The sequence below is a fragment of the Macadamia integrifolia genome, chromosome 2 (assembly GCF_013358625.1).
Source record: "Macadamia integrifolia cultivar HAES 741 chromosome 2, SCU_Mint_v3, whole genome shotgun sequence".
In the NCBI taxonomy this organism is placed as follows: domain Eukaryota; kingdom Viridiplantae; phylum Streptophyta; class Magnoliopsida; order Proteales; family Proteaceae; genus Macadamia; species Macadamia integrifolia.
Genome location: NC_056558.1, coordinates 39,726,505 through 39,751,419, shown reverse-complemented (window position 1 = coordinate 39,751,419; position 24,915 = coordinate 39,726,505). Strand labels below are relative to the sequence as shown.

At 39.8% G+C, this 24,915-nt stretch overlaps 1 protein-coding gene across 1 annotated transcript; it reads left to right on the top strand.

Annotated features, from left to right (window-relative positions):
* The first annotated feature begins 1,313 nt into the window (after positions 1-1,313).
* LOC122068616 lies at positions 1,314-24,761 on the top strand. Its single transcript, XM_042632491.1, has 12 exons — positions 1,314-1,632; positions 1,776-2,190; positions 3,401-3,624; positions 7,086-7,163; positions 7,360-7,462; positions 10,301-10,389; positions 13,197-13,308; positions 22,621-22,674; positions 23,102-23,150; positions 23,730-23,824; positions 23,926-24,041; positions 24,132-24,761. The coding sequence occupies exons 2-12, from the start codon at positions 1,786-1,788 to the stop codon at positions 24,472-24,474; spliced, it is 1,668 nt and encodes a 555-aa protein (XP_042488425.1). The 5' UTR covers positions 1,314-1,632; positions 1,776-1,785; the 3' UTR covers positions 24,475-24,761.
* Positions 24,762-24,915: the final 154 nt, after the last annotated feature.

The following is a 24,915-nucleotide window of genomic DNA, read 5'->3' as shown; positions in this document are numbered from 1 at the left end:
GATGTAGACCAATTGTAGTTGATACCAAGTCAGAAGTGTACCTGGAACAACGACTACGACTTTCATTTCGGTTTCATTCTAAAAAAAAGAAAAGGGGTAATCGATCCTAAAACAAGTTCACCAAACATCATTTTTTGTTTTGGTTTTGAAATGACATTTTGATATAAAAATTGAAAATTTTATTTTTGACACAAAACGTCGTTTCTAGAACTAAATGACTACCAAACACAGCCTCTGTGAGAGAAAGAGAGAGAGAGAGAGAGAGAGTCCAGTGTCTACCTGCTTCCTTATATATACCAATAGAGGGAAGTGGAAGTAAGAATTTTGTGCTAATGTCATGTGGCATGATCTGATTGGATGGGCTTATGAGGGGATTATGGTCTTTCTTCCCGATTTATTGCTAGGTGACTGGCCCTAATGGGCTGGATGTTTAAAACTATAACACTACTTTTCAATTCCACCTGGAATAAGGAATTGAGGCTATGTTTGGTAGCCAAGGGAAGAAAAGAAAAGAAAAAAGAACCTAGAGAAGAAAAGGAAAAAGAGAAATGGTGAGAAAATAAAAAGACTATGTATGTTTGGTTACCAAAAGGGGAGGATAAAAGAAAAGAAAAGAAAAAAATTCAAAAAATTTTGAATTTTAGGAGAGAGATAGACATATAGGAAATCATTGTATAATCATTCATTTTTGTCTTATTATGTTTTCATAATTTTTTATGTTTTCTTTTGTTTTTGATAAGAAAAATTTTGGAAAAACAAAAAAAAATTTCACAATTCCTAAAAAGAATTTTGAATTTAGAAAGAGGAATCTTTTATGTTCAATGAAGAAATAGCAAGTGCAAAGAAAAAATCTTTTTTTTTTTTACTCTCCCTTGACTACCAAACAAAGTGCGGAAATTGTTATCAGTTAACAAAAATACCGTTTGATAACGTTTCAAGAAACAAGTTTCTGTCGTTTCTGTTTCCAGAAACAGTAGAAATGGAGCAAAAAGCGTTTGATAAAATTGTTTCGTTTCACTTATCTTTAGAAATAGAAATAGAAATTTTTACTTATTTATGATTCAAGAAACGACTCAACTTGTTTCGCCATTTCTAAAAATGATTTGTGACAATTCTTTCACTGGTTACCATCAACTTTTAAAAACATGACTTATCAAATATCTTCAATTTTGTTTCTATTTTTAAAAACTAAAATTGATCTTTCTATCATTTTTTGCATAAACGTTATCAAACGGACCGGATTGGATCTTTCTGACTTTGATCCTCGATTGAAACTTTTTCGATCCTCATACACATGTATCGTGGAAGGGTCAAATCATAATAAAAACTGGGTTCTGTTTGAGCAGTGACGCCGACTTCCAAGGAGAGAGGATCCTATTCACTCTTTCGGTTCTGTTTGATCAGAGACGCCGACTTCCTATAGCAAATCCGTCTTATTGTTGGGGGATTTGGGATTTTGCTGTTATCTTCAGGGATATTTTTGGCTGTGGATTGTGAAAGGAGAGATTTGAACAGTTCGTTGAAATTGGAAGCCGAGTACTTACTTCCAAGATGGAATTTGGTTCTTGATGCTTTCTGGAAAAACGCCGAAGTGACTGATTTCTGATTTGCACGATCAGACACACGCGCAGCGTAATTTTCGTATCTCCATCCCGCACCACCCCCTGCAACCTCTCCCCTCACCCTCCTCTTCCCTGCTCACCCCATCTTGTGTTCTTCCTCTTACCCTCCACCCCGTGCAATCACTTTGTTAAGTAAAACATACATTGGTTTAGGTTTTGTAAGATGGGAGCAGATTCGAAAAGCCATAAGAAGCGTTTGGAGGAAGCAGCAGAAGATTCATCCTCACCTTCAATCTCTTCCGACAGCGAAAGCAGTCCTCGCAGTAAAAGATCGAGTAGTCGTCGCCATAAGGGAAGCAGAACAAGCAAAAGGGATAAAGAGAAGAAACGTGAAAGAGTTGAGAGACATCTTCGAAGAAGAAGGGAAAGAAGGGAGAAGAAGAGGGAGCGAAGGAGAGAAGAGAAACGAAGATCAAAAAGGAGGGCTGAAGTTGATAGTGATGATGATGATGATTCCAGACTGTCTGGTGGCGAAGCATCAGAGCCTGAAGTTCCTAGGGAGGACCCAGAAACCGTTCTTCGGTCCATTCTGAAGGAGTTCCCTTATGCTGGTGATGAACTGAAACAGGTACCCATTTTTCAATTTTTCTTCACTGGGCATTTGAGTTGATCTCACTTTCTCTTGTTTGTTCTGCCATTGATTAATAGAGGCTTTTGGCTTACATTACCTTACTTATAGTATTATTTCAAAATGTTAGTTTTGGATTGGTGAATCTATCAAAAGAACTTTTTTTTTTTTTTCCTGATAACATTGATAAAACAGAAAGGGTAATTTTTAAGCATGTCCGTATAAAACTCTCTCTCTCTCTCTCTCTCTCTCTCTCTAGAGAATTTGTTAACTTGCATACCCGACTCCACAAAGCCTTATTTTTTTAATAATGTGGGGTTGGAATAGTTGGTTTGCATCAGCTAGTGAATTGCTTTTGGTCCACCTGGAGCTGCTGTGTTTTGCATTTACTAAGGTCAATTTGTATCTTGGGGGTGAGTGAAGGCTGACAGTTTGATGTGAAAAGACAACTAAAGAGACATTTTGTATTCCCAGGACCTTTGTGATGCCAAAGCTTAAAATAAATGATCTGTTTCATGCTAACCCATAGTAAATTTTTAGATAATAAAGGTAGGTAGCATATTTGGTTTGCTTATGCCTAATGGCTTACTGAGGAATGATTGGTAGAGTTGGTAACTAGTCCACGCAATTCAAGTAGATGACTAGTTAACTCTTGGCTACCTGCTGATACTGACCCAACAACTATTTAACAATCTTGGGTAAAACTTTTGAAATAACATTATGATTGGATGTGACTAACAATCGTCTTGTTTAAATTCTTTAATTTTTTAATTAAAGAAGCACTTGCCTTCTGTTCTAAACCTGGATCTGCTTTTGTATAAAAATGGTTGGTTCAAGACTTATTCTTATTTGATTATGGCACTATTGTATCACCATTTTTGCCAAATATTCTCTGTTTATGTATACTAGTTCTTATTGAAGTCTTTGCCTGCATAAACAAGTAATTATATTATTGCATGAAGCAGAAAAATAATTACAGTCGCACCTAGATGATTTGGAAGAAGAAGGGAACTTTAATATAATTTTAGTAATGTGTATATGTTTGGGTTTTAGGGTTGCTGTATCATGACACAGGTAGATGCCTTGCTTGTTCCCTTTCCTTGATTGATTCTGTTCCATCTTTGGATCCTCATGGGGTCCTCATTATCTGTTCAATAGCCCATAGGTTTTAACCATACTTTTCTGAAACAATTGTCTCTTGTTGCTGCAGCTTCTTCAAGTGATTGATGATGGGCAGGCTGTTGATACAAGTTGTATGTCAGACAGATCTTTGGTGAAGCTTCTGAAGAAGTTATTTTCTTCGTTAAATCTACAAGAAAACGGTTCGGGGCTTTTCTTTTTGCCAACAACTCAGCGTCCTACAATGGAAGTTGTTGGTTCCGTAATTGCTTCTCATTCGACTGTGAAGGATGAATCTCCTGTTCCTAGAAGAAGGTAATAACTTAATTTCATTTTTGTTTATTTCTATGGATGGGTTGATCACAAGCTGTTGAACATTATATGTACACTCCACAGAAAGACTCATGTTCATATCCTACTTGAACTAGGACTATCTAATAAAGAATTTTCAATGTCTAGGATACGGATATGTTAACTGGGAGCATTGTAATACCATGGGCCCAAATTATAGGATAATTTTTTAACTAGAAGTAGATTAGTTTTAATTTTTTTATGGGGCTCAATGGTTAGATGTAAACGTGAGGTATTATTTTATTTTGTTTTTAGTTTACTTAGATAAGCTTATCCAAATAGTGGGTTCCAATTGGGTAAAGGAAACAGTAGGGAATGTGTTTAAAACAGGGAAAAAAGGAAAATAAATAATAAGAGTACGAACCTCTCGTGAAGGCTGATGGGCGCCTCAAAAGTGAAATAACAAATATCAAGAATAAAGGCAGTTCTGTAAATAACGTGAAGTTTCTATAAGGAGTGGCAGACTTGTAAATACACAGAATGTGTAAGGTTCTAGATGGTTAACTATGAGAAGGACACAAAGGTGATTAGTATTTATTGGTAGGGGTAAACTAGGAAGCAAATTAGGAGTATGGCACATGAGGGAATAAAAGGTATAAAAGGGGGTATAAATGGGAAAAGAGAAGCTAGGATAAGAAAAATAACTCATGATGGAAGTATTGTCTTCTTCCTTGGGACCAAAACAGGGCAGACGAATGGGGAGAGTTCCAGTGCGACAGAGCTTCTTCACCACGACTCAGTTTGGCCGGGAACTTCAAACGATGGGTCACAGCAGCACGTCTTCTATGAATCCAGCACCACAAGGTCTCGACATCCCAGATCTGAAGTGTTTTGAGCCTGCAACTAGGTTTGGCGGTGGCAAAACTCAGATCTGAGTCTGGTTTGTTTTCTCACCAGCAGAAGCAAGTTTTGGATGAGCTGTTCTAGGGTTAGGATCGCCTGGGAGGTAGCAACCTTCGCCCACAATCTCTGTTCAACCAATTGGAAGTAAACCTTCAGCCAAGCTTTCTTAAACCTGATATTTCGGCCCAGAACAGGGTATTGACAGCAGAAGGGAAGAAAGAATGAATAACAAGAGGGGAAAAAAAAGAAGATCAAAGGAATTGAAAAGAGAAGAGAAGGAGAGAGTTACACAAGCCAGCCATGGTTCCAAACTAAGTTATTCAATCAATTTTCCATTCCCAAAATCTAGTCCCATCATTAGGTACAAAACTCCACATAAAGACTTAGAAATAACTACTTTCCTATTCTAAAACTGAAACAAATATGGAATCTAAATCAAATAAAGCTTGATTCCCAAGTTACTTAAAAAAAAAGAAGAAGAAAGAAATAAATCAAACTAAAAAGGTAACTAAATGTCCTTCGCCCAACTGCATCAGGAGGGAGCCTCGTGCATTGGGTACACCCAAGGATTAAAGTATCAGTATCGGTCGCTGTGTCTGTCGGCCAAAATCATACTTGTCAAGGCGTCTTCTAGGCGACAACTAGGCGTCCAGGTGGTTTTCCTGGGGCCTAGGCGACAACTAGGCATCCGGGTGGTTTGCCTGGGGCCTAGGCGATAGTCGCCTTGTTGCACTGTATGTCGCCTTGTGTTTTGACACTTATATATGCCAAATATCATTTAAGTAAATTTTTTTATATTTATTATTAATATATTATTCATAAATAAGAAAATACCCCGTATTTGAATCCAATAAAAATAGTTTAAAGATTAAATTCCAAAAGGATAAAAAGTCAACCCCCCGGTCCCAGAACAAAAATTGGACTTTGGTTATAGGGGTGATTTTCAACTTTTAAATGCTGGGATTTTTTCTCAATTATGAAAATTTTATAAATTCTATCATGTTAAAACATTTTTAAAGGCCAAAAGTTTGGTAAAATAATCTTTTATTTTGATATCCATAAATTATTTTCATTCAGGCGATTTTAACAGTATTCGCGCACTTAAAAATAAGTTTGACTGGAGCATAACTTTGTCATTGCAACTCCGATTTAAGTAATGTTAGACTTGTTAGATAGCTGGTTTTATATTATAACTAATACAAAAAGTCTCATGTGAAAATAAAATCATTTGACCAGTCAAACTTATTATAGAACAAGAGCATTTCTCTAAATGTTGATTTTTTATTACTTAATATGACTTAATGTTAATTTTTTATGATTTGATGTGGCTAAATGTTGATTTTTAATGACTTGATGTGGCTTAAACTTGATTTTTTTATGATACAATGTATATATAACTTACTATATAATGTTAGAAAATAGGGAAAATAAAAAATAACACTTGGTCGCCTTGTTTGCCGTAAGGCGGGCCCCTTCTCGCTTAAGCGCTTAGAAAACCCTCCACAGCCTTGGTGTCGTGACAATTATGGCCAAAATTAAGATACGTATCGGAGGGTATCGTATCGTATTGTGTCGGAGATTCGTTAAAGATATGCGCGCATAAATGGATAAGAAACACTTTTTTATACATTTTTGCATAAAAAAATTGTTAAAAAAAGCTACTGATAACATATATTATGCATAAACATTAAATTGAGGGTATGGCATTAAAAATTCAAGGTTTGTAGTTGTCCCATAAATGTAAAATCCTTGTTCCTAACTTTGATTTCCACTTTAGTTAGAGAGAAATATGGCTGGCAGCAACTTTGGAACAAAAACCCCTCAAAAAGTTGTGTTTTTTTAAAAAATGACCCATCTTAGCCATTATATGGCCGTAGCGCACTGTATCGGTATGTATCGTACCGTTTCAATATGTATTGTTCGATACATACTGATACATACCGAAATGTACATTTCACCTCGATTTTATATTTTCCATAATATAGGTACGTATTGATTCGTATCGTATCATATCGGTGTGTATCGGTATGTATCGTAGGATACATATCGATATAAAAGGATTTTAAAAATTTCATGTATCGTATCGGTAAGGGCCGATACGTACCGATACTTAAAACCATGGGTACACCCCTTATTTTTTGGAAAGAGAACACTAGATGAATAGCAGAAGCTTTTGCCGGAGAAGACTGAGTCATTGGCTGAGGACGGCCACTTCATCTCTCCTTCATACGGCATCAAGAGGAAGAAGACTATATCACTACAACTAGGTTTTCTCCTTGAAGGACGCTCTAACGGATTAATCCCAAAGGTTTTTTTTTTTTTGGGGGGGGGGGGTTGAGTGAGAAAGCAGGGAGAATTGAATGTGTAAACTAGCCTTGGCATCATGTGATCCCTTCTCTTTTGTTTACCCCTCCAAGCTTGATCTTGAAAATCATAAAACATTTCTTTCTATGGTTTATGCTTATGATGCATAATTGATGGCTTGGACCGCTTGGTTATGGATAAAAATGTGTGGAATCCTTTTCTTTATCTTGTAGAAACTATGGTTTATGCTAATGATGCATGATTGGTGGCTTGTGCAGCGTGATTGGACCTGAAATGCCATCTTCTGAGTTACTAGCTGCAGCAGCCAAATTAACAGAAGCTGAGGCTGTGCTTAGGTACTCACCGATAAGACCAGTTCTTCATTAGGTTTTCTACTTTGTGGAGGTCTTAGAATTGCCCTTGGGGTTCATAAATCTATCATATGCAGTTTTGAGTTAACAATGATGAATATTTAAGCTTATAACTTACCCTTCTTTTTGCATGTAAAAAGATTTCTTTGAGTTTGTTTTCACTAATATTTGCAATATCCAGGGATGCTGAGTTGGAGGATGACACTAGTTTGTTCATAGGCCCTCCACCTCCTGCTGTGGCTGCTGAAGCTGCATCAGCAAATGAGGCTGAACGCTTTGAAGAGGTTCGACAATCTATCTGTTATACATTGTTGATCAAATTGTTCAACCTGATATTTTCTTGTGTTTTCCAGTAAAAAATTTTTGTAACTGAATCTTTATTGCATTATTATTGGTATAACGCTTACCACAGAACTATTGCGTACTAATTTCTACATTTATAGTGTACATCAAATTGAACCTCTTATTGTTGAGATATTAGCTTTGGATATTTATGAATTCTTTATTTAAAGAACTCTGATCTTACAAGGGAAGAGAATACTACTTCCATTTCCCCCTCCCACCTGTACCCTGCTTGTTAGGCCTTTTGGATGCACACTTTGAGACCTTGGTTAACTGATCATTTTTGGAGAAAATTATTAGTCATCCATTTCATTAAGTAAAATTCAGATGTCCCCATTAATTGTCTTAGTTGCGTGACACTTTTTGCGAAACATTCCCTTCATTTATTTTCATTACTAGGTTTTTATTTTTGCCTTGCATTTGAGTCCTATTTAGATCTGATTGACTAGAGTGACCTGGCAGCTAAGATCTTGGGTGACTCCACGTTGAGTTCCCTAACAGTCTTACCTGCTGTCAAAACACCCATATCCCCATTGAATCCACGCTTTGTCCTTTTTGTTGGTTCTCTTGTTAATTGTGTTGAGGGAACATTCAACTACAACTGTAAGTTACTTCTCCATTTTTTTGTTCTTGAATCATTTTATCAGCAGGCACTTGAGTTTTCAGGCCTGCAAGATTGATCAAGAAAACTAATTGGGGTTGGGCTCATAGATTTATATATAATTTCTGCACAACTTATTGAATTTGAAGTTTATGTGAGTTTTTTCTGACTACAACCTATTTTTGATTCATAAAATTGAAATGCAATCCAATCAACTGTTTCTTTGAGGCACTTTTTTGTAGTTTGATTTAAATAATTCATATCAATGGATTCATTTTGTTCTATGAAGTGAAATTGCATTAGATTTTGGAATTGTTTAGCTAGTTTGACACTGCCCCATGCGTGTATTATCTTACTGAATAATTGCATATTAGAATGTTGACTGAAAATAAGAACATAAGCAAAGTTTCTTGCCTTTTTTTCTTTTTTCACCCATCTTGGGGATGGAAGATTTGATTGTTGGGGGGCAGGGGGAATGGGTTGACAAAGACTCGAGCTTTTCTTATTCAGCCTTTATCTTAGGCAGATTGAGCTAAGCTTTATCCAGGGCCAGCCACAATCAATAAGGATGAAGTGATCCAAAAAAATCTGGGTCCTTCCATGTGACACTGGAGTCACAATATTTGGCATTAGTTTTCATATGTAATGTTTTATATGTATTTTGCAACTTGGTGGTTCAACTGGGTGTTTCTAGAGATTATATTAATATTCATTGTGCCATCATGCTATTAGTAGTTTCCTTAGAGTTGCACAGTGTTATTACCCCTTGTGCCTTGTACTATCCATTGAGGCACACTACTTTGTGCATTTTTTTTCCCCTAGTCATTTTCCATGCTTCGTGTCTTGGTGCACCTTTATTGATTTGGTTGTTCTACTTGACCAAAACATATCCACTTTTTTGTTCAACCAGCTTTAGGGACGTAGTTGAGTAAAGAAAGTTTGCTTTGATTTCTGCAAATTTGTTAGTTTATGGAACTAGGATTTTTTATCATTGTATTGGTTAACGTTTATTCCTTGTACTCACAATTTTGAATAAATTTTTTGATGTTATTGCCATATTTTATTAGTTTTTAAGTTATTTTCTTCTTTCTTTGTCATTCATGTGTACTATGTATTACTTCCAAGAGTTCAAGTATTTAGCGTATTTATTAATATGACTCAATTGCCATGATCTGTTTAAACAATGGTCCTTTCCCTGCTTAGTTCTTAAATCAATAAGAATGTGAGATATTTATGTTCTGTAGACTTTTAGCAAATTTATTTGTTCTTAGGCCATATTTTTGCGCCAGTAAAGGGTGTAAACCAGTGCACAAGGCTCCCGCCACCGCGGGGTCTAGGGAGTGTCATAATGCATGCAGCCTTACCTCTGTTTCCCAGAAAAGGCTGTTTTCTGACTTGAACACAGGAAAATATATATGATATAGATATCAAATAATCCATGAATTTATTTAATATTTACGCAGAACATAGAGGGCCGTCCTCAGTGCAACGTTAAATGTTTCTCCATTGCAATCTATTGGTCCTGGGTTCAAGTCGGAAAACAGCCTTTTTTGGGAAACGGAGGTAATTAGCTATAACCCGTCAATCTTTTTGCATGGATCCTTGCGCTTGTTCGTGCTTGGAATCTCCATGTAGTCATCCCCATTAAGTTGGGATTAGGTTTTGGATGTTGTTGTTGTATATGGTATAGAGTGTTTCTATACAAGTTTATCTGAAAAGTAGTGTTGTCTTGTCCCTCAGTTGAGAATGTTGCCTTGTGCCTCGCACCTTAGATGCCAAGAGGCCTTTGTGCCTCAAGTACTCCTTGCGCCCTAAAGAACTTGATTAATTCTTTTGTCTATTTGGTCTCTAATTGCGATGAAAAGTTCACTTTGAGTCATACTTTGGTTTTCTGTCTAATTTGTTTCTGGAAAGCAGGTTGGTGGTTAAATGTTATTCCATTGATGTTCTTAATTAGTTTTATGGTCTTATTCTACATTGGGGGAAAGGGTTAGGATGGGTTTAGGTGTAATCTATATCTTCATCTAACTTTTAAATTGAGTAAACCCTCCACGCCCCCCAACAAAAAGAAAAAATCTTCTTCTATAAGATTTGTCCTCTAGTAGTAATAGGAAATTCAATTTAATGGTGCTTGCATAAATATTCTTCTTATCCTACTTGGTTTTCTTACTTTGAACAGGTGACAAGAATAATGGCAGCTGAGGTTGATTCTCCATACGATGTGCTTGGAGTGAACATGAATATGTCGACTGATAACATGAAGAAAAGGTAATTGAGTATGAGTTAATCTTTGCAATGCGACCTTTTCTCGCTTTAACTTGTTCACTCCCTCTATCTCACTAAGACTGGCTTCTGTGAAAAACACAAATTCAATGTATTTTGAATGTTGAATTTCAATGCTTTAAGAAGAGGAAACACAAAATTAATATAAAATATAGCAAGGGGTATTGTGTGGGAAAGTGACATAAACATCATATCTTAAATTTTACAATTGAAAAACAATATGGGACAGTGGAATAACAAAAAAAGGCCAGTTTTCGTGGATGGAGAGAATGTTCTTATCTCCAACGAATTTGTTGCCTAGATGTGGAACAAAGCAGAGTAGACTTGGTTATCTTTACCTTTAAGTCTGTATGAGTGAGTTGTTGGAATTAGTATTTCTATAAACTATAATGTTGTTTTAGTATGAGCAGTCAGTAAGCCATGGCTTGATGAATTTTATTATGAACTTTAATTTTTACTTAAAGAGTAAGTTAAGTGTCACATTTTGTCCTTCCAGAATCCAAACAAGCTAAATAGAATAAGGAATGGTGAAATGGTTCACAAGGCAATACTTTGTAATATCGGGAACCTTGACATTAGTTGGAGTTTATAGAACATCATTGTTATACTTCATTGCTGGATTTATTTCTAATTTCAGAGATACATGTGGCAATGTGTTGAGTTTCTGTAGATTGGTATACCTTTATTTCATGTTCAAAACTGAAGAAAATAGTGCAGTCATACCTTAAGACTAGTCCCTGTTTTGGTAGTCGTTGGGTATGTGCTTTATTTTATTTTTTATGCTTTTGGTTATAATGTGCTCAATTACAAAGCCTAAAACTATAGTCCAAGGAGGGTACGGATTTTTAACCTTTTCCTAGTAGCATCAGGAGTTTGAAAGTCTAATAGGTTGTTTAATCCTAATTTCATTAGGATTTCTGAAGTTGTTGTTAGCTTTAAATTCCTAGTCAGTTTAGTAGTCCACTTATGCTGATTTTAGTCTATTATATGTCAAATAAGTAGTGTTTTTTGTTGTATTAGGATTTAGGAATAGGAAAGTTCTAGTCATACTAAGAATCATATCTTGAGAGTTCTAAGTGAGGACATACGACTTGGCTACTCACAGGTTAGAGATAGAATGAATTAATTCGAGTTCTGGTTATGTAGATTGGCTACTTAAGGGTTTTTCTGTCTGGTTTCTTTATAGTTCTGATAATTCCTGATATTCAGGTCAGCTATTCTTCTTTTTTCCTCCTTATTGTTAGTATTATTTTCAAAGTTACTGTTCACGGTTACAGTTTACAGTCCCATAGGTGCTTAATTCTTTTGTTGACCCTATTCTCTTCTAATTCATATGACCCTTCTCAGCCCTAATCAATTCTATCCTACTCCTAACCATCACTCCTAGATTGAAAGTGTACCCATTTGCTATGGAGAAATAGTTTCACCACAATTGAATCCAGAAATTTTGTGATCAAAATGGTAACTTTCACCAATCTGTGTCCTTATATGTCTGGACCAGTATTCGAGATTGAGTTATAGACCCTGCTTTGAGAAAACCAGTTGGCGGTTTGGAACAAGAAAAGAGTTAACTGTTGGCTCTAAATCTGATGCTGTTGGGGTCTTTATAACACATCTACAAATGATGCAGGAGCATCCCTTAATGAAAATTCAGTGGCCTGGATATGTTTTTGGGACCAGTAGATCTGTTTTGGTGATATGAGATTATTAGTAATAATATATTTCCGTTACTTTTTTCTGGGTCTATTTTGGAAGGTGAAAACCTATTCTTCTAACATGGTTTTGGTGCTGTTTGATAGCTTATTGAGATACTTTTCAAACGAGATCAATATCCTACCATTCTGAGCTATACTTGGGGAGTTAAGACTCATTTTTCGAACAAGAGGGGGGGTTTGGGGTGGGGAGTTAGTTTTCTAGTTATTGTCTACGTGAAGCAATGTAAACAGCACTTTTTGTGGAATAGAGGTGGTTTTTGGTTATGGTAAGGGTGTAAAATGCAACCGAAACAGTTTACCGTAACCAGAACCGACCATTTAAAACCGAACTGAACCAAACCGTAGTAACATGGTGTGGTTATGGTTTTGTAGGTCAGTTTCTTGGTCTGGTCTGGGTCAATACCGGATAAATGTTTAGAAAGTGGAAGTTCACATTTCACTGTTCACAACGACACAATATGCCTCCAGCAGCCAAGCCAGACCCTGAGCACGCTCACATGCACAGCAGAGGGAGTATGAGGAGATTGCAGCAGCAGTTGTAGTTGGGAGTCCAAGCAATGTAGAACTAGGTTGACAAGACAACCAAGTCCCAGTACTGCAGGATTCAATGAAAGAACAACCACAACAAGGTAGAACAGTTAGATCAGAGGTGAGGGGCTAATCAGATATTAGAAGAGGCTGAAACAGATTATAAAACATGGACTCAGACCACAGGAATCTAAAGGAACCAGGTTCCAGCAATCGATTCCAGTTACAGGTTGAACAGTCCACTAAAAGACATAATCTTGGAGATTTTTAATATCTCAGCAACCACAGGCCTGGTTAGCCCCCCTTTTGGGTCAATTTCCTCCTTGTTGAGATTTGTTCTTTTCTCTTTTACCCTGTTGCAGATGGGGTAAAGGCTGAGTAGTAGTAGTTGTTGTTGTTGTTTTTTGTAGGTGTTGAAATTTTCCAATAATTACTTAATGCAGTACTTTCTTCATGCTGTTATTGAATAGATGGGATTCTATAATTTTCCTGGAAAATAATATTTTAATAGTGTGTTTTCATAAATACTTTTTGTATTTTTTCTATCAGATATTGGAAGCTATCCTTATTGGTTCACCCGGACAAATGCTCTCATCCACAAGCCCAACAATCATTCGTCAAATTAAACAGGGCATTTAAAGATTTACAAGATCCAGATAAGGTATTTTGGAACTCAACATTCAAGCATGGCACTTCCCATTTATTCTGTTTTTTTGGTACTTGCATGTCATATATCAGCATCCAAATACTTTGGCCCCTATCTATTTCTATGGAAGTTTTCGAAAGAATTTTTTTTGCTATTATGTACAGTATACTTGCACATTCTCTTCCTTATTAAATTTTCTCTTTTTATCAAACCACCTCAAATCATATAAGAAAAACGCATCTGGCCAATAGGAATATGTAATCCATGCATAAGTGAGGCACATGAAGGGCACTGGCAAGAGTGATTGATGGAATGCCAGCCTGGAAGTGATTTTATGGGGGAATGAACTTGCTTTCTTACTTCATCCGAGCAGAAATGAGGCACACAAGAGCCACTGGCACATTGATACCAGACTGGGACGTTATCTGCCAAGTCAGGTTTTTCCAGCGGCCTAATGAGTAATGGACATGGTTTTAGTATTTTTTTTATTCTTCTATTGTAATGGGAAATTCTATAAGCCCCAAATATTAGAGATTTAAGTAATCCACCATTTCATTGTCTCTTGTGTCCTCTAATTGCTCCACTCTCTCCAAAGTGAAAGAAATCAAGTCTGAAACCTCTTTGGGCCTTCTACTACCTCCTCTGTACCCCTATTCCGGATGGCCTCCTCAAAAAAACCATTCTCCCCCCTTTTTGCCTCCCTCCAAGCCATCCCTTCTAAGTCAGAAATCCTTACATTGTCCTCTCTTGTAAGGCCACTAGAGTCCCTGGCCCTAGTGGACCTCTTCTAGTTGGGATATCATCAAAATGGACCTCATCAAGGCCCTCCAGAGCTTCTCCCCCCAATCAAATCAATGACATTAATCTTACTAAAGCTCAAGTTGGTGGTGGATTCCCTTTTTAGTGACAACCAATCAACTTTCATCTTTGGTGTTTCATCTCTTACAATATCCTCCTTTGCCATGAGGTTGTGAGAGGTTTCGATGAAAGAACCACTCCCCTGCTACCCTTGTGAAGATTGACATCCATAAAGCCTTTGATTCCTTGAGGTGGGACTTTGTTGTCAATGTTTTGAATGAGATGTCCTTCCCCCCTGCCTTCACCAATTGGGTCTACCATTGTACTTCTTCCCCTATTTCTTTGTTTTTCCTATGGGGAGCCCTGTTGGTTTCTTTGCATCCTCCACTGGCATCCACCAAGGTTGTCCCCTTTCCCCTTACATTATTACCTTTGCCCTTGAAGTCCTTTCCAAAGGCATTCGAACTTCCACTAATCAGAATCTCATTTCCTTCCCCCTTACTAATTGGAAAGCCCTTAAGCTCTCTCGTCTTGCTTTTGCTGATGACCTTATGCTTCTCTGAGGCTGACCCCTTTTCTCTTGAATTTTCGTTATCTTGTATGAGACAGTTTGAGTTTATTCTCAAAGTCTTTTCTGAATTCTCCCTTTGTTCTCTTCTAGTCAAATATCTTGAGCTGCCTTTGATTCCTTCTATATTGACTGCCCATTGCTATACACCTATGCTCGACCTTACGCGTGGGAGACTTCAGCTTTAGAATTGGAAGTTGTTATCCTATGCTGGTCGTCTTGAGTTGATCAAATCGGTCCTTTAAACATGCTATATTTATTGGTCTGGTGTCTTCGGTCTCCTTAAGGCAATTATTTTGAATCTTGAATCTCTCATGTGCTCCTTCCTCTGGAAAGGATCCGATTGCTCCTGGTTTTTCCACCCCATTGCTTGGTCTTCAGTTTGCCTTCCCAAATAAGAGGGGGGTTTGGGCCTAAGGCATATTCAAGTTGTCAGCTTGATGGGTATTTTCAAGCGGATTTGGAAGTTAGCAGCCAAAGTGAAGTATTTGGGTTGATTGGTTCTATTCTAGGCATTTCTGTAATATGACTATTTGGACAACCCCCATTGCCTCATATGCTTCTTGGGTTTGGAGAAAGATCTTGAATCTCAGGACCCTTTCTTTGTGATTTATCTCATCTCAGATTGATGATGGTTCTTCTACAAGACTTTGGCTTGATCCTTGGCATCCTCTTGGTACTTTCCTCCATTTGGCCGGGGTGAGAGTTATCTATAGTTTGGGTTCTAATAGGCTTGCCATGACCTGACATAATTGTTGATGGTGACTGCGCCCCCCCCCCCCACTTCCTTTATCCAATTGGGTCCTAATTGGTCTTCCCTCCTTGGCATATCTGAGAGACCGGTTGGTAGGGGTGATTTGGTTTCTTGGACAGCCTCTCCTTTGGGCCTTTTTAGTTTCAAGTCAGCTTGGGATCTTCTTATATCTTGTGACCCTCTTGTTCCTTGGCACAACAAGGAATAGTTTAGAGTTCACATCCCCTGCCACAGCTTCTCTTCTTTACGTGCCCTCTCTTACTGCCTTCCAACGTAGTAGTTTCTCATTCAGAGGTACATTTCAGTCCTTCCTTTTTGCATCCTTTGTTGGAATGCCATTGAAGAAGTGGATCGCCTCTTTTTCAGCTGCCCATTATCCTTTATGATTTGGATTGGCCTCCACGCTCGTTGTTGGCCATTTAGACATAGAATTTTGCTTCTTCAGTAGATCTGAGTTGACATGACCTTTAGAGGCTCCTCGGTTTGTGACAAGTCAGTAAGCTTGTTTTTTCCACTCCCGTCCATCACATTTGGTTGGAGTGTAATCTCAGAAGATGGACTTCCAACTCTAGATAATTTCAACAGATTTGTGATTCCATCTCTTTTGATGTCAAATGTTAGCTGGCAACAACGCCCTTCAGATATGTTTACTCCCCCAGAAATCGCCTCACAGTTACCTTATGGTTTTGTTTTTGTTTTCCTTTGTGGGCCTTGTTTCTTGTATATTCTTTTCCCTTTGGGGCCCCTGTTGTTCTTTCCTCATCGGTAATGAATTATTATTCAACCAAAAAAAAAAAAAAAAAATCTACTCTTGAGGCTCTTGAAACTTTGGAGTGCTTTTTTTTGGGGTGAACAAATAATTCATTACCAAAGAGACCGAAAAAAATATGCAACCCCTAAAAAAGGGGCGAGGGGAAAAAATGAAAGCAAAACCCTCAAGGGGATACAGGATTCCTGAGTACCAAGCTTGGGAGCTCCTAGGAAGCAACAATGTGGCAATTTTTGGGGGAGGGGGGACAAGAGGAAGAGATTTTTGAGATCTTTGCTTTGACGTCAAAGAGGATGGAGTTCCAAATCTTTCCAAGTGGCCGAGAATTGGAGGTCCATTTCCTATGATTTCCCTCCATCCAGATTTGATTTAAAGTAGCACAGAAGGCAAGTTTTCCCACATAGTCACAAATGGTCTTCCCTTGTAAGGTCATATCCACCCAAACCCACTCTCTTTGGAAGGGGAGAATTCTTCTATTAACCGGCCAGCATTTGGAGAGAACAAGCTTCCAGATGGAGGAGGAGACAGGGCAAGCCAAAAAGAGGTGATTCCTATTTTTCGGACCGGAACCACAAAGGTAGCATGAAGGAGAGACTTGGATCCTTCTTTGAATGAGGAAGGCTTACGTGGGCAGGCAATTCAAAAAGACTCGCCAGGCTGTGAAGCTTTGACGAGGGATGTGGTGCTTGAACTAGATGAGCTTATGCCAAGGGGATAGAGGACTATGATTTCTGCAGAAGTCTCAAGCTGATTTTGCAGTGAATTTATCATTTGAGGCATGGTTCCAGACAATAGTATCAGATCTCCTTAGACCCGGATGGGGGATGCTTGGAAGGGAGGACCAGATTTCAGCTAATTGGTTGGAGGCAGGGACAGGGGGGAGCCATGAACTAGCAGAGATGATATCAGCCACCATAGAATGTCTTGGGAGCCCAGAATTATAGATATTTCTAGCACTGAGGATTTGAGAGAGGAGCCCTTTAGGGTGCCAAGGGTCTAGCCAAAGTTAATATTTGGAAGACTTAGATCTTAAAGAGATTAACTTGCACCACACCCAGGAGGCATCAGAAGGAGAGCGACCGACCAAAAGGTTTCCCGCTTGAGAGGATACGAATACACCCAGTCCACCCAAATGCTTTTCTTCTTGGTAGCTACCTTCCAAATAAGCTTGATGATGCTTGCCATGTTGACATCTTTGATGCGTCTCAAGCCAAGACCCCCTTCATTCTTGGGAAGGCAAACAACGGCCCAACTAAGGGGGTGGAGAAATCTAGAGGATTCACATCCTTTTCGAAGGAAGGAAGTAAATAAACATTTCAGCTTGGCCATGATTGCCTTGGGCATACCGTAGATGCCAAACTAGTAGATATAGGATGCTTGAAGGATAGATCTGAGGAGCTCTAATCAGACTGCAAAGGATAAAAGCTTTCCTTTCCATAATTGGAGACGCTTTTTGATGATATCCAGCATGGGGGAGCAATGATGGCTAGAGAGCCTTGCGGAGATAAGCGGAAGACCCAAATACTTGACCGGGATAGAGCCTAAAGCAAAACCTGTTTTCTGAAGGAGGGAGAGCTTGGAGGCTTCCGAAATCCCAGTTAAGAAGATGAGATACTTCCTAGGGTTGATGCGAAGACCGGACATTAAAGCAAAGAGGCTCAAGCATTGCATAATAGTGTCAAGGGAGGAGTCTTCAGCTCGAGAAAAGATTATCAGCAAAAGCAAGGTGAGTGAGCCTGATGGTCTTGTATTTGGAGATGGGGGAGATGGTACTTTGGTCCGAAGCACCTTGAAGATTGCGGGAGAGGGCCTCCATGGCAAGACAAGATATATAAGGGGATAGAGGGCATCCCTGACGTATGCCAGTAGAAGAGGAGAAGTATCCTACCGAGCTGCCATTAACCAACATTGAGAATTTGGGGAAGGCAATGCAGTGAAAGATCCAGTTGGTGAAGACAGGGGGGAAGCCCATCATGCTAAGAACTGAAACAATATAATCCCATCTTAAGGAGTCAAAAGCCTTGTATATGTCAATTTTCATGAGAGCTGATAAGGGGGTGAGATTTTTTGTCAAATCCTCTAACAATCTCATGATAGAGAAGAATACTGTCTTCAATGGACCTTCCCGGAATGAAGGCAGATTGGTTGTCACTAACAAAGGTGTCAATGAGGATCTTGATCCAATTGGCAAGGATCTTTGTAATAAACTTGTGAAGGAGATTGCAAAGAGAGATTGGTCTCAAGTCATGCATTGTGTCTGCACCCTCCTTTGGGATAAGGCGAAGGAAGGTATGACTGATAGCCTTGATCTGGCTGGGGTTGAAGAAGAACTCCTGACTGCTTGGATAAGATCCACTTTAATGATGTCTCAAACAACTGTAAAGAAGCCCATAGTGAATCCATCGAGACCCGGAGCCTCGCTGGCTTTGTGGGAGAGGATGGCAGCCGTAATCTCATCATCAAAGGGGATGGCCCAGAGCGTTGGAGCAGAATTGACTGGGACAAATTTGTTTATGAGCCCCTTTGGAATGGGGCAAAGCTGGGGAAGCAGCCGGGTTGAATAGAAGCTTGAAATGGTTGACAGCAACCTCTTTGATCTCATTCACTTTAGAAACTTGGGACCCATAGAATGGTGATGGAGTTGAAGTTGTTTCTGGCCTTCAAGGATCGGTGGAAATAGGAGGAGTTAAAGTCTCCTAATTCTAACCAATTGATTCTGGATTTTTGCCTAAGAAAACTTTCTTCCTGGGCCAAAAGAGCTGAAAGATTTGCAGATTCAGATTTCCCTTCCTCAGCAAGAGAGGGATTCAGATGGTCAGTCTGAAGCCGGATCTGGATGGAGGTCCACTGGTGGTTCCTGCAATCAGTAACAAGAGAAGAGATGTTCCCAAAAGTGTTAATATTCCAAAGCTTTAAGGCCTCTTTAACATTTCTGAGCTTCCTGGAGAAGGCAATGAGGGGGGTCGAAAAAGCTTGGACAGGTTTGAGCTAGGCTTCCTCAACAATCTTGGGGAAGTCGGGGTGAGAGGTCCACATAGCAAAGAATTTAAATGGTTTAGGACCAAAGGAGGTGTAGGGATGAATTGAGAGGTAGATGGGGCTGTGGTCAGAGATGAAAGGGGGCTCAAAAGAAGCATGGGATGAAGGGAAAGTAGAAAGCTAGGCCTCATTGAAAAGGATCCTGTCAAGCTTGCAAGCAATACGAGAAGAGCCAGTTCTCTTGTTATTCCATGAGAACTTGATACCAAACCAGCGGAGGTCATCCACTGCTCTGTCCTCAATGCAATCATTGAAGGACTCAATGTTTGCCAAATTTTGGAGACCGCCTCCTTGTTTTTCATTAGAGTGTCGAACAATATTGAAATCACCACATTTCTAAGGACGAGAGCCAACATGGCCAGCAAAAGTGCGGAGGTCATTCCAAAGGGCTTCTCTAACAACAAAATTGTTGGAGGCATAGACAACAGTGAACAAAAAGAAGCTACAAGCAGGGTCGGAGATAGTTAGGTGAAGGAGCTGGGAAGAGGCAGAGATGAGGGAAATTGATTGGATTTTTTTGGTCCCAGAGGATGCAGATTCTCCCATTTGGATGGTGAGAATGTTTGGTAAGAAAAGACCAGCTTGGGGCTAGGGAGGAGGCAATGCGAGCGAAGGAATGCTCTTTAATGTGAGTTTCCAGCAAGCAACAAAATCCAGGATGAAGGTCTTTGATAAGCAAATGACAGCTTGTTTATTGGGGGAGTTCAGACCTCGAAGATTCCAAACCAAGGCCTGCGTCATCAGGCACTGGGAGAGGGAGACAACTCAAGCTCTACAGGGATGGTGCAAGAGGGAGCACAGGGGGTCTGAGACTTACTTCGTTGCTGGTAGGATCGATGCAAGGGGGTGACATCAGGAGTAGAGGGTGTGGGTTTCAAAGAGGCAGATTTACAGCCTTGGCAGGGCTTCTGGCAAGCTTCTTGGCAAGCTTGGTTGAGGTATCGGTTGAGGCGGGCGAAGGAGGGGGTCAAGAGAGGTCCGACGGGTCATGGTGTTAGGATCCAAGTTGGCGGTGATGGGCTGGGTCGAAGATGAGGTGGAAAAAGGTATTGGGCCGAGAAGGGAAACGTCCAAAGGATGGGCTAGAGAGGGTTAATAGGGCCTGGTTATCCAAAGGTGGAACAGAAGGGTCAGTCGAAGGTTCGAATGGTTCAGAAGATGGACCCGTAGGGGATTGGACCGAAGTGGATGGGACAAAAGGTTTTTTTGTTAGGTCAAAAGTGGTCTTTCCAGAAGAAGTGTTAGCAAGGGGCAGGTCGCAGCGATCATCAGAGGAGAGATTGTCATCGTCTGAGGTCTCAGCCACTGAGGAGTCCCCATCAAAGGAGTCTTCAGCAAAAGAGGAAAGCTCGTCAGCGGTCGAAGAGGCAGAGGATGATGAGGTATGGGAGCATTCGCCAGAAGAGACATCTTGGGAATCGTCGGGGTGAACTTTGGCAAGAGGACAGATAGGGGGAGGCTGCTGCTCCAACTCCACATCAGACTGCAAAATCGAAAAGTGATTTTGTCCAATGGGTAGAACATCCTCAGAGACCTCTGGTCGCAACCTAGATGGGTCGATGGGAGAATGATGGGATCGGCGCTGCCTGGCCTGGTGTCTACCCTTGCCGGAGGAGAAATAAATGGACGATCTTCCAAAACCGACATGAGCGAACGGTCTCTCTGGGAGGCAAGAGCAAAGGTAGAGGCCACTGGACCTTTGGGGAGACAAGCCGCAGTATCGTGGCCAAAAACCTTGCAACACAAGCATTGAGGGGGACGCCAGTCATAATGAATGGGTTATTGGAAGTAGTCTGCACCTCCATCCTAGACGGTGAGAGAAGAAGGGAGGGGAACAGAAGCAGGCACTTCAACACAGATTCGAGCAAATGCAAGTCTGTCCTTGTTGGTTCTAGCATCGGAACAAATAGGGGTGCCAATCACAGAGCTGATGATGCTTAGTCCATCTTTGCACCAGAAATGTAGAGGAAGACCCGGAAGGCAAACTCCAGAGGGGCATGGTGGAGCATTCAAAAGAAGTTGTATGTTCCAAGATCTGAGCAAAATAGGTTTGCGTCCCACGAGCCATGGACCTCCCTCCAAGCAGCGAATTTTATTGCTTTCCTTAGAAAACTTGAACAGAAAGGATCCGTGATCCATCAAGAATGTGTCTACCGTGCCAGCATGCCTCCATTGCTTCATCAAAGAATGCTTAACCAGGTGAAAAGGAGGCCGATTGCCAAGGAAGTGGCCAATAAGGGAGCCGGACCATTTGGGGGCTTCATCGTCAAGGAGGCCTGCCGGGCACTTTGCTAACAGGGATTCACCCAGAGAATAGGGAGGCACAAAGTGAAGAGGCAGACCATCCACAGGAGCTGAGACGGTCAAAGTGTGATGAGAATTCCAAGCATTAGCTATGGGGGGGAATTGGTATGAAGGGATAAGGCGGAGTTGGTGGGGGGAGGTTCAGGGCTTAAAGAAGGAGAGGTAGCAATAGGGGAAGGCCTCCCAGCAGAGGGGCAGCCATGGAGGCCGGAGCTCAGGTAAGGGAGGGGAGGGGGGCAAGGGCGTGGGTCATTCTCAGTCCATTTGGATTATTGTTCTGAGGTCTCTTTCTTTCTCCAAATAATTTTCATAATATTATATAACTTTGGAGTGCCTGCTTGAGCTTGAAAATATAAATTACTGTTTTGTGGGCAATTTCGGGAGAGTAAAACATTGCCTGCTTAGTGATATTTGATCCAGTGTAACTTAAGACACTCTTTACTGAAACTGGTAGAAATACTATCTTATTTTGTAGAAACAGTTTTTTTTTTTTTTTTTTTTTTTCTAAGAAAATATGTAGTTTTTTTGTATTACTAATTGGGCACAGGTTGGTTGGGTGGCTCACCTAGTTCTGTCAAGTGGCATGTCAGATGGTGCTGAAATTTGGGGATCCCCTGATCCCCTGCTTACATGTCAAGTTTCAGTCAGAGTTTGCCAGGTGGCAAAACAAAGCATTGAAAAATCAGAGACTACCAGGAGGGTGCATGAGCGTACTTGTATTTGTAATTGATTGAATTTGAGGCTGAAATTATGCACATGGTCTATACAGACCATTCCTAAGATATCCAATGCTTGGAATCGCCACATCATCATTGTAGATGGCACAATTAGATGAACCACTGAGTCAAAGCTTAAATTGGTGGACCACCCCCAGCTAACCTTTTCCTTTTTTGGATCATTATCTGCATCATTTTGTTTGGATTTTTTCCATTTCAATTTATTCGGGCCCCACTTGCTTGAAAATTTAATGATCAGAAGTTTGATGTTGTTCTTTAATGGTTAAGTTCCCATGCTGCGATTTTTACCTTGTATTGCTTCTAGTAAAAAAATTTCATGGTTTTGGTAATCTGGTGTTTATGTTGTTGTTTCATGTAGAGAAAAGTGATTGATGATAAAATCAGACTGAAGGAGGAGCAGGAGTTATTCAAGGTATTAATGTGCTTCTAACACACACGGGTGTCTTCACTCTTAAACAAAAGTTTTTTTTTGGTTGTTTTTCATTACAGAAAATCTGTTCTCTCCTTTTTGGTCAATTTGCATTTCTTTGCAATGTTGAACCTTTGACCTTGTGTTTAACATCAACACGCTCTAACTGAGCTGCCCAGCTGTTTGTTTTCTCCCATGTACATGATTATTCTGTCTCCTTTTTTCTAAAGAAAATTATAACTCACTTCATATTTCGTCTATTCTACTTTTCTGTTTCAGTTGTATGATTGTGGCATAACTTCAGCATTTCAAAACCTGTTTTTGAATTACTCATTTGTAACCCACTTTATTCTCTGGCAGAGCTTTTTCAGTTACGATCTCAAGTAATAGGTTAGTCTGGTTTGATATATTCTTTAATTTCCATCTGCAGGCAGAGTTGAAAGCACGTCGTGAAGCTGCACAATGGCGAAGATTACAAGGTTAGCTATTTGTTTCTTAGGGATATTAAGTCGGTGGTTTCCATTTCTAGTTCTTCCATGGTCTTCCTCTCTGCCCCTGCCGCCCCGGGGGGGGGGGGGGGCGCTTCCATTGCTTCTTCACTACAAACTGGTGTGCACATTCACTAAAAACAATAATAAATAGTGGTCTATGGTACTAAGACGATATTTTTTTGAAGTGTTCACTTGATGGGACATTACTGTGAATCCTTTGAGGGGGAAATTGCAGGGTGCAATGAATCAACCATGCAATAAAAAACAAAGCTTGACTGGTGTGGAATGTGAATATTTTGAATGAAAAAAATATGAGTCAATTGATATGTAGGTTTGATGTATAGTCCATCCATGCTTTAGAGTAGGGTAGAAACTCCACCATGATCCGCTGTTGTAGACATACCAACCCTGGACTTGGGTCTGTGAGGGGAGTTCCCTCATACACCTTTGTTTTTCCTCTCCTTTATGACGCTATCAAGTTTTTCCTTACTGTGAAATAGGTTAATGCTCCCTGTGATGGTAAATTGTTGCGGTCATGATATTAGTTGAAGATTGTAATGGTTGCAGGTATATCGATGCCAGGTGATGATGAGCTTCTAGAAGTAACCGAACTACCCCAGAGAAGGGATGAGTGGATGACAACATTGCCACCTGAAAGGAAGGTAGTTTCTCCAAAGACCAAATATTGTTAAACGTCCTTTGTTTGTTATGATCTATTGCTTGGCCTCTGAAAAACTATATGGTTTTCATTTTCTTTATTCAGCCAGGTATGACTATGCATTCGACAACATCTTTTAGTAAGACTACTAAAGAAGGACGTGGTGATACCAGCGTTTGGACTGATACTCCTATGGACAGGGCCCAACAAGCAAAAATGAAGTATGATATATCTGAAAAAGCATGTTTGTTGCATGACATTTCATTTCTTACTGTTGGAAGGATTGAATAACACAATTTCTTACTTTTCAGTTACTTGGATGCTTATAATAAGGCTGCTGCACTCGCTTCAAATGAAGAGGAGAAGAAAAGAAAAAGTTCGGATGCAGAGTTGGTTGACAAATATAATCAGTCCAGACGCTCAAAGTCGCTGGTTCAGAAGCACCAAGAAGAGTCGGCCAGTAGTCGTTCCAGGAAAAAGATCAAGCCGCAAACCGATAAAGAAGAGTGGGTGGGAAAGCACCCATGGAAGCCTTGGGATCGTGAAAATGACCTAACAGCTGGTAGACAGAAGGTTAAATTAGATTCAGAAAACATGATGCAGGGTTTGTCTTCCCGGTTTTCTTCAGGAGACATACAAAGAAATTTCCTTTAGGTCATGTGGCCGGTTGTCTTTTTATCTTAAATATTTATATTGCATGAGTTCAAGCTGTTTGTAATGAAAATTAACAGCTGTAGGATGCTCAAGTCCAGCACCAAGAGAATGAAAATTAATGGAGAAGAAAAGTTGTATATGATATGAAATATGAACTCTGCCTTCCAATAAACCTGAAATCAAATAAGAAATCAAGGTGGCTGGGAATTTGGCGGCCTTCCATTGTAATTGTTGAAGTTGCTAATGCGACAGTAAATGTATTCAACCATGTGATGCTTTGCTTTTTCTTTGATCCTCTTAGGGATGATGATGATGATTGATAATGACCCATTACTAGGATTTCAATAACCGTGAAAAGTCCTTGAGCAATTATTAGTACGTCGAAAGCCATGTTACACTGGAGCCACTTAACAAGAATTTGATTGGGATGGGAGAGAAAAA